We start from the raw sequence: 17,048 nt of genomic DNA on the forward strand, positions 1-17,048 counted from the left end.
CTCTAGAGCCCTGTCTGATCCTTGCTTCATCAACCTTAAGTAAGCTTCCTTCTTCCTCTTGACTAGCTGTTCCACATCTCTTGTCATCCAAGGTTCCTTCACCCTACCATCCCTTCCTTGCCTCATCGGGACAAACCTATCCAGCAGTCGCAGCAAGTGCTCCCTAAACAACCTCCACATTTCTGTTGTGCATTTCCCTGAGACCATCTGTTCCCAGTTTATGCTCCCCAGTTCCTGCCTAATAGCATTGTAATTCCCCCTCCCCCAATTAAATATTTTCCCATCCCGTCTGCTCCTATCCCTCTCCATGACTATAGTAAAGGTCAGGGAGTTGTGAACACTATCACCGAAATGCTCTCCCATCTGCCACCTGGCCTGGTTCGTTGCCAAGCACCAAATCCAACATCGCCTCCCCTCTAGTCGGCCTATCTACATATTGAGTCAGGAAACCGTCCTGGAGACACCTGACAAAAACTGCTCCATTCAAACTATTTGCACTAAGGAGGTTCCAATCAATATTAGGGAAGTTGAAGTCACCCATGACAACAACCCTGTTACTTCTGCACCTTTCCAAAATCTGCCTCCCAATCTGTTCCTCCGTGTCTCTGTTGCTATTGGGGGGTCTATCGAAAACTCCCAATAAAGTGACTGCTCCTTTCCTGTTTCTGACTTCCACCCATAATGACTCAGTAGACAAACCCTCCTCGACGACCTCCCTTTCTGCAGCTGTGATACTATCCCTGATTAGCAATGCCACTCCCCCACCTCTTTTACCTCCCTCCCTATTCCTTTTGAAACATCTAAACCCCGGAACATCCAACATCCATTCCTGCCCCTGTGATATCCAAGTCTCCGTAATGGCCACAACATCGTAGCTCCAAGTACTGATCCATGCTCTAAGTTCATCACCCTTATTCCTGACACTTCTTGCATTAAAATAGACACACTTCAACCCATCGTACTTGCTGCAACTTTGCCCTGTCAACTGTCTAACCCTCACAGACTCTCTGCACTCTGTATCTGCCTGTTCAACAGCTACCCCATCCACTGATCCATGGCTCCGGTTCCCATCCCCCTGCCAAACTAGTTTAAACCCTCCCGAAGAGCTCTAGCAAACCTCCCGCCCAGGATATTGGTGCCCCTCCAGTTCAGATGCAACCCGTCCTTCTTGTACAGGTCCCACCTTCCTCAGAAGGTATCCCAATGATCCACATTACTGAAACCCTGCCTCCTACACCAGCTCTGTAGCCACGTGTTAAGCTGCACTCGCGCTCTGTTTCTAGCCTCACTAGCACGTGGCACCGGTATCAATCCTGAGATGACTACTCTGCTCGTCCTGCCTTTTAGCTTCCAACCTAACTCCCTATATTCGCTTTTCAGGTCCTCATCCCTTTTTCTAGCTATGTCATTGGTACCGATGTGTACCACGACTTCTGGCTGCTCCCCCTCCCCCTTAAGAATCCTGTAGACTCGATCCGAGACATCCCTGACCCTGGCACCCGGGAGGCAACATACCATCCGGGAGTCTCGTTCGCGACCACAGAATCTCCTGTCTGTTCCTCTAACCATTGAATCTCCTATCACTATCGCTCTCCTATTCTCCCCCCTTCCCTTCTGAGCCGCAGAGCCAGGCTCAGTGCCAGAGACCTGGCCGCTGTGGCTTTCCCCTGGTCGATCATCCCCTACCAACCGTATCCAAAACGGTATACTTATTATTGAGGGTAACGACCACAGGGGATCCCTGCACTGTGCGCCTATTCCCTTTCCCTCCCCTAACGGTTACCCAGCTACCTTTATCCTGTGACTTAGATGTCAGTACTTCCCTATAACCGCTCTCTATCACCCCCTCAGCCTCCCGCATGATCCGAAGTTCCTCCAGCTCCAGTTCCCTAGAGGAGCTGGAGTTGGGTGGACTTCTCACAGGTGAAGTCAGCAGGGACACAAGTGGTGACTCTTACCTCCCACATCCTGCAAGAGGAGCATGCAACTGCCCTAGCTTCCATCCCCCCTGCACTAAATAGACAACAGAGATTTTAAAAAAAAGGAAAACCTTACCTTACCAAACCCTCCACACAAGAGTCCTTTTTTTTTTGGTTAGAGGAGGAGGATGGGTGGGAGACACTACATGTGTAATGTTTCGGGTTTAGCCACTGCCCGAATATATAAGTTCACTTACCCAGCAGTCCCCGTGTCCGCGTCCGCTGAATCATGAGGTAAGTCCTTTATAGTGAAACTCACCTTCCCGGCTGCCCCCTGGCTCGCACTATCACCGCTACCGCTGATCACAGAGTAATTCTGAGATTACTGCTTTGGAGTTCCTGCTTTTAATTTCCTTCCCTACTCCCTAAAATCTGTTTTCAGGACCTCATCCCTCTTCCTACCTATGTCATTGATACCGATGTAGACTACGACCTCTGGCTTTTCACAGTCTGTGACATCCTTGACCCTGGCACCAGGGAGGCAACACACCATCCTGAAGTCTCGTTGATTGCCGCAGAAACACCTGTCTGATCCCCTGACTATCGAATCCCCTTTCACTATTGCTCTTCTGCTCTTCTTCCTCCCCTCCTGTGCAGCTGAACAACCCGTGCTGCCACGGACTTTGCTCTGGCTGCACCTCCCTGAGGAACCATCGCCCTCACCAGTATCCAAAATGGAAAACCGATTAGCAAGCAAGATAGACTCGGGACTCCTGCACTGCCTGCCTGGTTCTCTTAGACATCCTGGTGGTCACCCATTCCCTCTCTGCTTGCATGCTCCTAACCTGCAGTGTGACCACCTCCCTAAACGTGCTATCCACACAGTCCTCTGCCTCGCAGATGCGCAACAGTGACTCCAGCCACTGCCCGAGTTCCGAAACCCGGCGCTCAAGCTTCTGCAGCTGGTGACGCTTCCTGCAAATGTGTTCGTCTAGGACACATGGTGCGTCCATGACTTCCCACATGCTGCAGGACGTACATTCTACTTGGCCGAGCTGGCCTGCCATAACGTAACTTTAAAAACTTTTTTATTACAGTGAGAAGTAAAATAACTTACCAGTTACTCACCAATCAACTTCTTCCCCTGTACCGAAGAGAGAAGCAGCTACTGGAGGCTGAGAAAAGGTAGAAGGAAGAAAGGAGCCCCACCCTCATGCACCAAACTCCCACTTTGCACTCTGTGCACTCAAATGTATTTTCTTATTAATTTATAGTTCCCCTCCTTACCGAACTCCCTCAAGTACCAATCTCCCTTCTTAACACTCTGTGCCCTCCTGTGCAGACGAGCAGCACCGAGTGTCCCCTGAATTGTCAGTCCTCTTATGCCCACATCCTTCCTAATGGACTCTGCAAAAGGTTCAATACAGCAAACAAGCAAGACAGGGGAGAGATGACAGCCCTGTCTGACTCTAGATTTGATCGGGAAGCTTCCTCATTCCTACCTATTTATTGAGACTCCGCTACTGATGTTTGTGTGGAGCAGTTTGCTCCAATTGTGGATTCCCTCTCCAAACCCCATTTTGGAGCGCACGTCCATTCTGTAGGTGTGCGATATCCTGTCAACAGCCTTCTCTTGGTCCAAGCTGATGAGACAGGTGTCCACCCCTGCTGTCCTGTACATAGGCGATTGTATCCCTGAGTCGCGCAAGGCTATCTGAGATCTTCCTGCCGGGTACAGTGCAGGTCTAATCAGGGTGAATCACCAACTCCAAAGTCAACTGGCGATGACTTTGGACAGAATTTTGTAGTCTACATTGAGCAGTGAGATGGGCTGCAAATTTCTGATTTCCTCCCTCTCCCCCTTCCACTTGTAGATGAGGGTGATGGTGCCTTTCCTCATGGATTCAGATATGCTGCCGGTCAGGATCATACTCTCATATGCTTCTAACAGGTCTGGGCCATTCCAGTCCCACAGAGTTGAATACAACTCAATACAAATCAAGTCTAAGAGAACCAGGAGTCCCTTGAGTCTGTCTTGCTTGCTAATGGGTTTTTCATTTGGATACTGGTGAGAGCGATGGTTCCTCGGGGAAGTGCAGCCAGAGCAAAGTTCGTGGCACCACGGGTGGCTCAGTTGCACAGGAGGGGAGGAAGAAGAGTGGAAGAGCAATAGTGAAAGGGGATTCGATAGTCAGGCGTTTCTGCGGCAGTCAACGAGCTGTCGCTTCCGGGAGTTTTACTCGTCTCAAAGGATCTGACCAAAATTCTGGCATGTCGAACATTTGGGCAAAAAAAATCACCTCCAGCCACATTGCAGCTTCCGTTTAAGGGGTGTGGGCAGAGAAGGAAGCCAGTTGGCTCTTGGGAAAAGTAGTCCAATTAGTCCCTCTCCCCTGCTCTTTTGCCAGATCCCTGAAATTCCAGAAGGGAGTGAGTCAGAGATGTACATGAAATTAGCAGAGAGGGAGAGATATATGTGAAATTACCAGAGAGAGAAGGGAAAGAAATGAAATTACCAGAGAGAAGAAGGAGCATATTCTGTGGCTTCTAGGTTAGATGGAGGGAAATGAATTTGCTGGGCACTGGCATTTATGCTGGTAGGGAACTCCGTTGAAGACCGAGTAAGGTCAAACCATTTTTGGCTGAAGTAGCTTGAAACCACAGCGGCTTGGTAGCACCCCTACTTACTGAGTTGGCTGAATCCTGAAGTACATCCAGACTGGGCCTATAGTAGGTGGCGAGGGAAAGCCTACTTGACCTTGTTCTCAACAATCTACCTGTTGCAGATGCATCTGTCCATATTAGTATTGGTAGGAGTGACCATTGCATAATCCTTGTGAAAATGAGGTCCCATCTTCACGCTGAGGATACCCTTCATTGTGTTGTGTGGCACTACTACTGTGCTAAATGGGATAGATTCAGAACATATCTGGCAGTTCAAAACTGGGCATCCATGAGGCGCTGTGGGCCATCAGCAGCAACAGAATTGTATTCAAACATAATCTGTAATCTCATGACTCAGCATATCCCCACTTTACCATTGCCATCAAGCTAAGGGATCAACTCTGGTTCAGTAAAAAGTGCAAGAGAGCATGCAGGAGCAGCATCAGGCATATCTAAAAATAAAGGGTCAACCTGGTGAAGCTACAACACAGTCCTATTTGCATATCAGATTGCAGAAACAGTATGCAACAAACAGCTAAGCAATTCCACAACCAATGGATCAGATCAAAGCTCTGCAGTCTTGCCACATCCAGTTGTGAATGGTGGTGGACAATTAAACAACTAACCGGAGGAGGAGGAGGCTCCACAATTATCCCCAACCTCAATAATGGAGGCGCTCAGCACATCACTGCAAAAGAAAAAGCTGAAGCATTTACGACCACCTTCAGCCAAAAGTGCCCAGTGGATGATCCATCTCGGCCTACTCCTGAGGTCCCCAGCATCACAGATGCCAGTCTTCAGCCAATTCGATTCATTCCACGTGATATCAAAAAACGGCTGAAGGCATTGGATACTGCAAAGGCTATGGGTCCTGACAACATCCCAGCTGTAGTACTGAAGGCTTGTGCTGCAGAACTAGCTGTGCCCCTACCCAAGCTGTTCCACTACAGCTACATCACTGACATGTACCCTATGTGGCATATTGCCCAGGTATGCCCAGTTCACAAAAACAGGACAAATCCAATCCAGCCAATTACTGTCCCATCAGTCTACTCTCAATCATCAGCAAAGTGATAGAAGTGTCGTCGGCAGTGCTATCAAGTGCCACTTAAACAGCAACAACCTGCTCACTGATGCTCAGTTTGGGTTCTGCGAGGACCACTCGGCTCCTGACCTCACTACAGCCTTGGTCCAAATATGGATAAAAGAGTTGAACTCCAGAGGAGAGATGAGTGTTTGCCCTTGACATCGAGGCAGCATTTGACCGAGTGTGGCATCAAGGAGCCCTATCCAAATTGGAGTCACTGGGAATCGGGATAAACTCTCCACTGCTTGGAGTCATATCTAGCGCAAAGGAAGATGGTTGTGGTTATTGAAGGCCAATCATCTCAGCACCAGGACATTGCTGCAGGAGTTCCTCAGGGTAGTGTCCTAGACCAAACCATCTTCAGCTGTTTCATCAATGACCTTCCCTCCATCATAAGGTCAGAATTGGGCATGTTCGCTGATGATTGTATAATGTTCAGTACCATTCGCAACTCCTCAGATACTGAAGCAGTCTGTGTCCATATGCAGCAAGACCTGGACAATATTCAGGCTTGGGCCGATAGGTGGCAAGTAACATTTGTGCCACACAAGTGCCAGGCAATGACGACCTCCAACAAGAATCAAACCATCTCCCCTTGACATTCGACAACATTACCATTGCTGAATCCCCCACTATCAACATCCTGGGGATTACTATTGACCAGAAACTAAACTGGACCAGCCATATGAATACTGTGACTACAAGAGCAAGTCAGAGGCTTGGAATTCTGCAACGAGTAACCCACCTCCTGACTCCCCACAGCCTGTTGGCCATCTACAAGGCACAAGTCAGGACTGCGATGGAATATTTTGTACTTGCCTGCATGAGTGCGGCTCCAACAACACTCAGGAAGCTTGACGCCATCCAGGACAAAGCAGCCTGCTTGATCGGCACCCCATCCACCACCTCCACCACTGAGGCACAGTGGCAGCAGTGTGTATCATTTGCAAGATGCACTGCAGCAACTCACCATGCCCTCTTCCTCCTAGAAGGACAAGGGCAGCAGATGTGTAGAAATGGCACCATTTGCAAGTTCCCTTCCAAGCCACACGCCATCCTGACTTGGAAATATATTGCCGTTCCTTTACTGTCTCTTGGTCAAAATCCTGAAACTGCCGAATAGCACTATGGGTGTACCCATGCCAGATGGATTGCAGTGGTTCAAGAAGGTGGCTCACCACCACCACCTCGAGGGCAATTGAGAATGGGCAACAAATGCTGGCCTTGCCAGTGATTCCAAATCCCATGAAATGAATTTTAAAAATGGTTTGTTTTACTTAGTAGAGCAGATTTAAGGGAAATTTAATAGAGGTGTTCAAAATCATGAAGGGCTTTGATAGAGTAAAAAAGGTGAAATTGTTTCCAGTGGCATAAGAGTCAGTAGCCAGAGGAAACAGATTTAAGGTAGTTGGCAGAAAAAACAAAGTTGAGGTGAGGATTAATTTTTTTTATGCAGTGTGCTATGATATGGAATACATTGCCTGAAAGGATGGTGGAAGCAGATTCAATAATAACTTTCAAAATGGAATTGGATAAACATTTGAATGGGAATACTTGCAGCCCTGTGGGAAAAGAACTGGGAAGTGGGATTATTTGGATAGCTCTTTCAATGAGTGGCACTGGCACAATGGGCTAAAAGGCTTCCTCCTGTGCTGTATCATTCTTTGACTCTATGATTCTTTATCTTTTTCACTCCTGCTGGGCTCTGCTACATTTGAGGATGGGAGTGTTCATGTCGCTTGCTTCTCCTATTAGTTGCCTCATTGTCTTTTATCATTCTCAACTGGATGTGGTTGAGCTACAGAACTTTTCTCTGATCTATTGATTTTGTGATCACTTAGCTTTGTCTCCTGATGTCCTACAGCGCCTCATTGTTGCCTGGTTTTAGGCTTCTAGATCTGTCCTTTATTTATACCACTTAACATGTTGATAATGCTACAGTATGAGATATGAATCTCCTAAAGCTACTAAGTATCATCACCTCATTCCATGACAATATGAAAGGCACAGTTCAACATGGTGGCTCCTCCTCAGAGCCCTTTCCTATCCTGAGTGGCGTGAAACAGGGCTGTGTTCTCGCACCCACACTTTTTGGGATTTTCTTCTCCCTGCTGCTTTCACATGCGTTCAAGTCCTCTGAAGAAGGAATTTTCCTCCACACAAGATCAGGGGGCAGGTTGTTCAACCTTGCCCGTCTAAGAGCGAAGTCCAAAGTACGGAAAGTCCTCATCAGGGAACTCCTCTTTGCTGACGATGTTGCTTTAACATCTCACACTGAAGAGTGCCTGCAGAGTCTCATCGACAGGTTTGCGGCTGCCTGCAATGAATTTGGCCTAACCATCAGCCTCAAGAAAACAAACATCATGGGGCAGGATGTCAGAAATGCTCCATCCATCAATATTGGCGACCACGCTCTGGAAGTGGTTCAAGAGTTCACCTACCTAGGCTCAACTGTCACCAGTAACCTGTCTCTAGATGCAGAAATCAACAAGTGCATGGGAAAGGCTTCCACTGCTATGTGCCGACTGGCCAAGAGAGTGTGGGAAAATGGCGCACTGACACGGAACACAAAAGTCCGAGTGTATCAGGCCTGTGTCCTCAGTACCTTGCTCTATGGCAGCGAGGCCTGGACAACGTATGTCAGCCAAGAGCGACGTCTCAATTCATTCCATCTTCGCTGCCTCCGGAGAATACTTGGCATCAGGTGGCAGGACCGTATCTCCAACACAGAAGTCCTCGAGGCGGCCAACATCCCCAGCTTGTACACACTACTGAGTCAGCGGCGCTTGAGATGGCTTGATCATGTGAGCCGCATGGAAGATGGCAGGATCCCCAAAGACACATTGTACAGCGAGCTTGCCACTGGTATCAGACCCACCGGCTGTCCACGTCTCCGCTTTAAAGACGTCTGCAAACGCGACATGAAATCCTGTGACATTGATCACAAGTCGTGGGAGTCAGTTGCCAGCGTTCGCCAGAGCTGGTGGGCAACCATAAAGACAGGGCTAAATTGTGGCACGTCGAAGAGACTTAGTAGTTAGCAGGAAAAAAGACAGAGGCGCAAGGGGAGAGCCAACTGTGCAACAGCCCCGACAAACAAATTTCTCTGCAGCACCTGTGGAAAAGCCTGTCACTCTAGAATTGGCCTTTATAGCCACTCCAGGCGCTGCTTCACAAACCACTGACCACCTCCAGGCGCGTATCCATTGTCTCTCGAGATAAGGAGGCCCAAAAGAAGAGAAAAGAGAAAGAAAGAATGCTACAGTATGAGATATGAATGCAAGTTGTTCTATAAATGCACCTTTACACCCTATTCGCTTTAGCTATCACCTCACAGCATTGCTCATGAATCTTTAGAGATCTATGCACTAGGATATGTCCAGATATCCTATCTTTCTCCACCTGCTTTAATGCTTTTACCTGAAGCAACGAGCCCAATTCCCCAATGCTTCAAGATCTGCCTAAAACAGCCAAGCCTCATCTAAAATCTTAAAATCATCTGCAGACTTGCAAATCGTGTCCCCAATGTCTATATCTAGATCATTAATAGAAATAGTGAAATAGTGAAACTGGTCCCTGCAGGGCAGCACTGGTGACCAGTCTCCAAACAGATGCAAATCCATCTATCTGATGGAGGTTTCTTTACTGTGGAGATGAGACTGTCTGCACTTGGATAGTCCTACCAGTGCTGTTGTAAATGTCTGTCTGTGACAGGTAGGTTGGTGAGGACAAGGTCAGCTCAATGCCTGACACAGGCCCAGTCTGCCAATTCATCACAAATTACAATCTATATGCACCTTGCGTCCCTCAGTTCTACTTTCATTGATACTCTGTGGGGAGAAGTACTGATTTTCACTTCAAAAGAATAGTAGATTTTGAACAGTAAAAGGTTTCTAAGTCCTTGTTATACTTCAATTGTTTGTATTTAATAGGGGCTGGAATTGCTGTAGAGGACTCATACTTGACTGTGTACCATGGTGCCTCCATCTCTGGTGGGTGTGTCCAATTGCTGGGCGGGGCATATTTAGCAATAACGACAGAGGACTTTGGGATGTTGTCTGATAGATGCAACTCTGAAAGTGGAACTATCTCAAGGTAGTGGTTTACTTACCTGTGAGACAACTTTCCAAATGGGCACCAGTCTCCAGATGTTATTGAGAAGGAAGCTACAGGATCAACTGGTGGGTTGTTGCCAATGGCTCCATTTCGCTTTCATTTCTTTTTTCCTAGTTATATATTTTTTAACAACTATTTTATGCTCGGAAGAAGCGTGGTGAAATAAACAATGAATTGGAGGAATTATGGAAATAAAAAGTCAACTGTTAAACTGAACCACAAGAACATGGACACTTGTACCACAGACAAAATGGAGTAGTGGTTACATGATCCCTCCTGTATTGACAATACACAGCTTCATCTGTTGAGGATGAAACTCGTTGAGTTCGCCTGTAATCGCTTTGGGGAGAGCCCATTGAAATTGAAAGGAGCACCATTGCATATTGATGACTCCTATCTACATGAATGAACTAACAAAGGGTTTGGAGACAGATTGAATAGGAGTAAAGTAGCACCATTGTAATAGAATGGTCCCCTTTGAGACATTGCCATGGTTTCCATATCCTGGACCATTGTGTGGTCATACCAGGGGAGAGGTCCCTGTGACACCTGACAGAGACTCAAATGTGATGGATTTTTACCTTAAAAGTTAAACCTCTGAAGAGAGAGAGGGAGATCAAGCCAAGACCACAGAAAGCCAGTTTCCAGCCAGAGAGAGCGATCCAGAGTAACCCTGCTGAACAAGAACCGAACAGCCGTTGCATCAGAGAAATTACAAAGTGACTGTCTCCATTTGTAAAGGTGAACCAAATTCACACCACCAACTTTGGGATGAGTTTTAACCACTGGAACTCTACAACACCTCAGCAGTTCAAGACTGCAAACATCCAGGCCTGCACCTTTTTGCTTTTTAAAAAAAACTTTCCTGCTGAGAAGTTTCAACAGTATTCTGTAAACCATGAGCTCTTATATCTTCTTGGACGATAAATGCATCCTATCCTTTCTCTCTGTCTATCTATTCTTGTGTATGCATGTGTGTATGAATGCGTGAGTGGGTGAAGGTTGTGACCATTTTGGTAATTGTTTAAAAATAGTTATCTTTCTTTTTTAACCTACGAGAAAACCTGTTATTTGTCTGTTAATTTGACCTAAAACACTCGGGGACTAACGTACCATTTTGAACAAAATACGAATGCAGTTAGTTGGGAGGTGAAAAGTGGAAGCCACCCATATCACTTCCCACCTGTTCATAACAATGTGGATTGTAGGCTATTTTCTGAGAGCACTGTACGTCAACCACATAGTATGGACTAGAGTTAAGTACAAGATGAGCCGTGTAACATTTTCCTTGCACCTCTATGTGGAGTGCCCTTAAGACATTCCTTTTACACTTATGGCACTATATAAATGCAGTTTTGTGTTGTCATTGACTGGAAGAAACCATCTACATTCTTGAACAGCCTGGCATGGATCTAGAGGTGACTGACTCCAAAAAGGTAGTTTAAAAAAAAAGTTTGTTATAATTAACGCAGATAGCATGGCATTTTAGCCATTATTGGCCATCGCAACTTCTTGTGATTGATTGTATAGTTGACTGGCTAGGCCACTTTAGAGGATATTGAGCCTATCATGTTATGTGGACAAGTAGGCACAGTGGCGCAGTGGTTAGCACCGCAGCCTCACAGCTCCAGGGACCCGGGTTCAATTCTGGGTAATGCCTGTGCAGAGTTTGCAAGTTCTCCCTGTGACTGCATGAGTTTTCGCCGGGTGCTCCGGTTTCCTCCCACCGCCAAAGACTTGCAGGTGATAGGTAAATTGGCCATTGTAAATTGCCCCTAGTGTAGGTAGATGGTAGGGAATATGGGATTACTGTAGGGTTAGTATAAATGGGTGGTTCTTGGTCGGCACAGACTTGGTGGGCCTAAGGGCCTGTTTCAGTGCTGTATCTCTAAATAAATAAATAAATCCAGACTGGATAGGGGGTGCAGGTTCCCTACTTTGAAGCATGCTAGTGAACCAGTTGGGATTTTACCACATCTCAGCCCCAGGACTTCCTCAAGGAAGTGCACTAGGCCCAAATTTCTTCAGCTACTTCATCAATGACTTTCCCTCCATCAAAAAGTCAGAAGTGGGGATGTTCACGGTTGCACAGTGCTCAGTACCATTCGTGATTCTTCAGATCTTGAAGAAGACAGTGCCTGCATGCAGGTTTGGGCTAATAAGTGACAAGTAACATTCACGCCACACAAGTGCCAGGTAATGACGATCTCCAACAAGAGAGAATCTAGCCATCTACCCTTCAAGTTCAACAGTCAAACCTTTGCTGAAACTCCACCATTAACATCCTGGATATTACCATTGATCAGAAACTTAACTTGACCAGCCATATAAATACTGTGGCTACAAAAACAGGTCAAAGGCTGGCAATTCTGCAGCGAGTAACTCACCTCCTGACTGCTCTAAGCCTATCCATCAAGTCAGGAGTGTGATGGAATACCCTTTACTTGCTTGAATGAGTGCAGCTCCAACAACACTCAGGAAGCTCGACACCATCCAGGGCAAAGCTGCCCGCTTGATTGGCACCCCGTCCACCAACTTAATCATTCTCTCCCTCCACCACCGGTGCACAATGGCAGCAGTGTGTGCCATCTACAAGATGCGCTGCAGCAACTCATCAAGGCTGCTTTGATAGAACCTTCCAAACCCGCAACCTCTACCATCCAGAAGGACAAGGGCAGCAGACACGTGGGAACACCACCACCTGCGAGCTCCCCTCCAAGCCACACACCATCCTGACTTGGCTATCGCTCACTCAGAAAGCAGGAATTCCCTTCCAAAAAGCACTATGGGTGAACCTGCACCACATCGACTGAAGTGGTTTGAAAAGGCAACTCACCACCACCTTCTCCAGGGCAATTTGGGATGGGCAACAAATGCTGGTCTTGCCAGCGATACTCACATCCCAGGAACAGATTTTTTAAAAATCCAGCATCTTACATGGTAATTAATCCTTTGCTAGTCCACAAATTACCAGATATGTTAAATTCAATTTCACAACCTCTCCTGTTGAAATATCAACTCAAAATCTCTGCCTACTAGCTTAGTACCACAACTACTAGGCTACCATACACTAATTTCTTTCTGCATATTCAACTGGAAGTGTACTTTCCTTAGGTCAGGTGGCTCTTGATTGACTTCCAAACTGGTCCTAAGTTACACCACATGAAAATGAATGAAGCTGCAGGTAACAACATTAAAGCTGTTGTGGAAGGAGCCTCAAAGTGACAGATTTTGTGCCATGTAGAAATATTCTTCAAACCTAAACAAATGTATTTTTCCTGTAGAAATTGGGAAAATACAGGAAGCATTTATTGTTGTGGAAAAATTGTAGAAAGCTGTTATAATAATTAGAGGCCTTTTTAAAAAGCAATATTCATTCAACAAATGCTTTGCTTGATTATAGTTAGGATTTCTTCAAAGCATTTTCTTTGCAAGCTGGAATTTTGTCTGAGTACAATTCGCTAATATTTATCCTCTTAAAACTAAGTCGTTCAGTGTAGGAGGCATGTTTTATCTTCAAAAAAACAGAGAAACCATATAAATGATTAAAACATTACAATAAAAATTATTACATCCTACATTTACAATGGCAACTTATTATTTTTGACCTTTGCAGCATAGAAAAGATCCAGTTAGCAACCTGTTGTTGAAAGGCAATGATGTCACTCTGATGTCATTGTTTCTTACTGTAATCCCATAAAAGCCTGTTGCCTAAGAACCTTTCATGTAGACTGGAAGGAGAGAGATAAGAAGCAGTCTGCAAAGTAAGGGTTAGGCATGGCTGTGACACAAGATGAAACAGAAACAGGTAAAATAACAGCAAGATAGGGGGAACTTATTTTTGAATCCTTCAGTAAATAGATAATCTTAAATATTCAGTTTTCAGTTCTGGCACTGCGTAGCTACATTTTGAGAATATTAAAATATTAGCATAGTTGAAATTATTTCCCATTCAGCCTGCTGAAAAATTATGATTTTGTTGCAAAGCAGGCTAGTATTAATAAGTGAAAGTAATGAATGTAATTTATTTTTGTAGCGTTATTGATAATTTCTCAATGTTGCAAAAAGTCTTTTGGTTAGGTACAAATGTATAGTAAGGTAATGTCCCTGGTCTTGTATCAAAGTTTGCTTGTTATTTGTTCTTTAAAAGATAGCTTTAAAGTTCATGCAGTATCATGCATCTTATTATAAAGGCTTTCTGCTACACCTGTTTAAATTTTCCACTTTTGAACAAATGATATATTCTGGAAGAGGAAGTTACTGTATTAAATGAGTTGTACATGTTTGGCATAAATGAATTCAAGGAATTATGATTTGTTTGTCTTGTGAGGTAGCTAAATGCCAGCTGTGCCCTCGATGCAGTTGCTTTAATGAAGACTTTGCTGATGTATTTTCCCTCCTTTCTGTGTATTTTAGATGGTAGATTCCACAGTCTAGTGAGTTTAGCTTGCTGACATCATTAGATTTCCTGGAATTTGGTATCAGCAGGGAAATGTAAATATTCAGTAGAATAGGAGAAGCTTAATGACGTCTGAATGGAATCACAAAACTATTTTATGTGTTGCTTTATTAGTGCCAAATTCTGTTTGTCATGATAAGTTTTAAAATCATAAAAATTGCAGTAGAAAAAGGAGGTCTTTAGGCCCATAGTGCTTGTTCCAGTGCTATTAAACTGAAAATTCAATATTTCTGCATTTTGCCATATACTTTTATATTTGGGAAATATTTATCCAATTCTTTTTTAAATAGTGCTATTTTCTCTTCCTTAATAGTCACTTATGATAAAGCAATCAATGTTCTAATAATTTTGTGTGTGTGTGATTTTTTTCATGATTCTTGTAGTAATCTTCAGTTTATGGCCCTCATGACTGTTTCCATTGGTTGGCGTATCAATCTTTCACTACTTTCACTTTCAAAATGTTTCACAATTTTTAGGCTATTTATTCTTGAACTGTGGGCTCTCATGGCAATTGCATTTATTTCCAGTCCTTAGATGTCTCTGGGAAGGTGGTTGTAGGGCTTCTGTTTGAACTGCTTCAGTCTTCATGGTGATGGTGCTCCCATGATGGTGCTGGGAAGGGAATTTCAGTGACAATGGAGAAATGGCAATGTGTCCAAGTCTGGATGGTCTGTGATTTAAAGGTAAATTTGGTAGTGATGGTGTTCCCATGACGTTGCTGGTCTTGTCCTTCTCTGTAGTACAGCTTGCAAGGGGTGGAGGTGTTGTCAAAGTAATCTTGGCGAATTCCTGCAGTGGATCCTGTAAATTGTACATTCTGCAGCCACAGTATATTAAGCATAGAGGATACTTGGTTAAATGACACATGAAGCTGATCAAGCAAAGTGCTGTGTCCTGAGTGATATCAAACTTCTTAAGTCTTTTGTTGGCTAGTGTGTGATCTATCACACTCCTGCCTGAGTTTTAGATGTTGGAGAGGCTGAAAGGCTTTTAGAGGGGACAGGAGGTGAGCCAGTTGTCATAGGATTCCCAGCTTCTCCCTTGGTCTTGTAGCCACAGTCTCGATGTGGCTGGTCCAGTTAAGCTTCTGATTAATGATGAGCTCCAAGATGTTCATGTTTATTAAATACCGTCTTAACTACTCTTCTTCTTTGGCCTCCTTGTCTCGAGAGACAATGGGTAAGTGCCTAGAGGTGGTCAGTGGTTTGTGAAGCAGCGCCTGGAGTGGCATTAAAGGCCAATTCAAGAGTGACGGAGTCTTCCACAGGCACTGCAGATAAAATTGGTTGTCGGGGCTGTTACACAGTTGGCTCCCTCCTTGCGCATCTGTCTTTTTTCCTGCCAACTGCTAAGTCTGTCAGACTCGCCACTGTTTCGCCCCGCCTTTATGGCTGTCCGCCAGCTCTGGCGATCACTGGCAACTGACTCCCACGACTTGTGGTCAATGTCACAGGACTTCATGTCACATTTGCCGACATCGTTAAAGCAGAGACATGGACGGCTGGTGGGTTTGATACCAGTGACGAGCTCGCTGTACAATGCATCCTTGGGGATCCTGCCATCTTACATGCGGCTCACATGGCCAAGCCATCTCAAACGCCGCTGGCTCATAGGATGTATATGCTGGGGATGTTGGCTGCCTCAAGGACTTCTGTGTTGGAGATACGGTCCTGCCACCTGTGCCAAGGATTCTCTGGAGGCAGCAAAGATGGAATGAGTTGAGACGTCGCTCTTGGCTGACATAGGTTGTCCAGGCCTCTCTGCCGCAGAGCAAGGTACTGAGGACACAGGCTTGAAACACTCGGACTTTTGTGTTCCGTGTCAGTGCGCCATTTTCCCACACCCTCTTGGCCAGTCTGGACATAGCAGCGGACGCCTTTCCCATGCACTTGTTGATTTCTGCATCTAGGGACAGGTTACTGGTGATAGTTGAGCCTAGGTTGGTGAACTCTTGAACCACTTCCATAGCGTGGTCGCCAATATTGATGGATGGAGCATTTCTGACGTTCTGTCCCATGATGTTCATTTTCTTGAGGCTGATGGTTAGGCCAAATTTGTTGCAGGCAGCCGCAATACTGTCGATGAGTCTCTGCAGACGCTCTTCTGTGTGGGATGTTAATGCCGCATCGTCAGCAAAGAAGAGTTTCCTGATGAGGACCTTCCGTACTTTGGTCTTCGCTCTAAGACGGGCAAGGTTGAACAACCTGCCCCCCTGATCTTGCGTGGAGGAAAATTCCTTCTTCTGAAGACTTGAACGCATGTGAGAGCAGCAGTGAGAAGAAGATCCCAAACAGTGTAGGTGCGAGAACACAGCCCTGTTTCACGCCACTCAGGATAGGAAAGAGGTCTGATGAGGCACCGCTATGCTGAATTGTGCCTTTCATATTGTCATGGAATGAGGTGATGATACTTAGTAGCTTTGCTGGACATCCGATCTTTGCTAGTAGTCTGAAGAGACCACGTCTGCTGACGAGGTCAAAGGCTTTGGTGAGATCTATGAAAGCAACATAGAGGGGCATCTGTTGTTCACGGCATTTCTCCTGTAGCTGGCCAAGGGAGAACATCATTGTCAATGGTGGATCTCTCTGCTCGAAAGCCGCACTGTGCCTCAAGGTAGACATGCTCGGCCAGCTTCTGGAGTCTGTTTGAAACAACTCGAGCGAAGACTTTCCCCACTATGCTGAGCAGGAAGATTCCACGGTAGTTGTTGCAGTCACTGTGGTCACCCTCGTTCTTATAGAGTGTGATGATATTGGCATCGCGCATGTCCTGTGGTACTGCTCACTCATCCCAGCACAGGCAA

The 17,048-nt window shown here is 45.7% G+C and overlaps 1 protein-coding gene across 8 annotated transcripts in view; it reads left to right on the plus strand.

The window, feature by feature from the left end:
- The window catches only part of LOC137349254 (cAMP-responsive element modulator-like), a 160,641-nt gene that overhangs the window by 104,421 nt on the left and 39,172 nt on the right, over positions 1 to 17,048 (plus strand). The window contains exon 1 of one of the 8 annotated variants that reach the window (XM_068014823.1): positions 13,521 to 13,594. The exons of the other annotated variants lie outside the window; for them this stretch is intronic. Coding sequence (XP_067870924.1) covers positions 13,564 to 13,594 — 31 coding nt within the window. The 5' untranslated portion in view covers positions 13,521 to 13,563. Of the gene's footprint in view, positions 1 to 13,520; positions 13,595 to 17,048 lie in introns of those variants that run through there. 8 annotated transcript variants of the gene reach the window in all.

Source organism: Heterodontus francisci, chromosome 2, assembly GCF_036365525.1.
Source record: "Heterodontus francisci isolate sHetFra1 chromosome 2, sHetFra1.hap1, whole genome shotgun sequence".
Lineage (NCBI taxonomy): Eukaryota > Metazoa > Chordata > Chondrichthyes > Heterodontiformes > Heterodontidae > Heterodontus > Heterodontus francisci.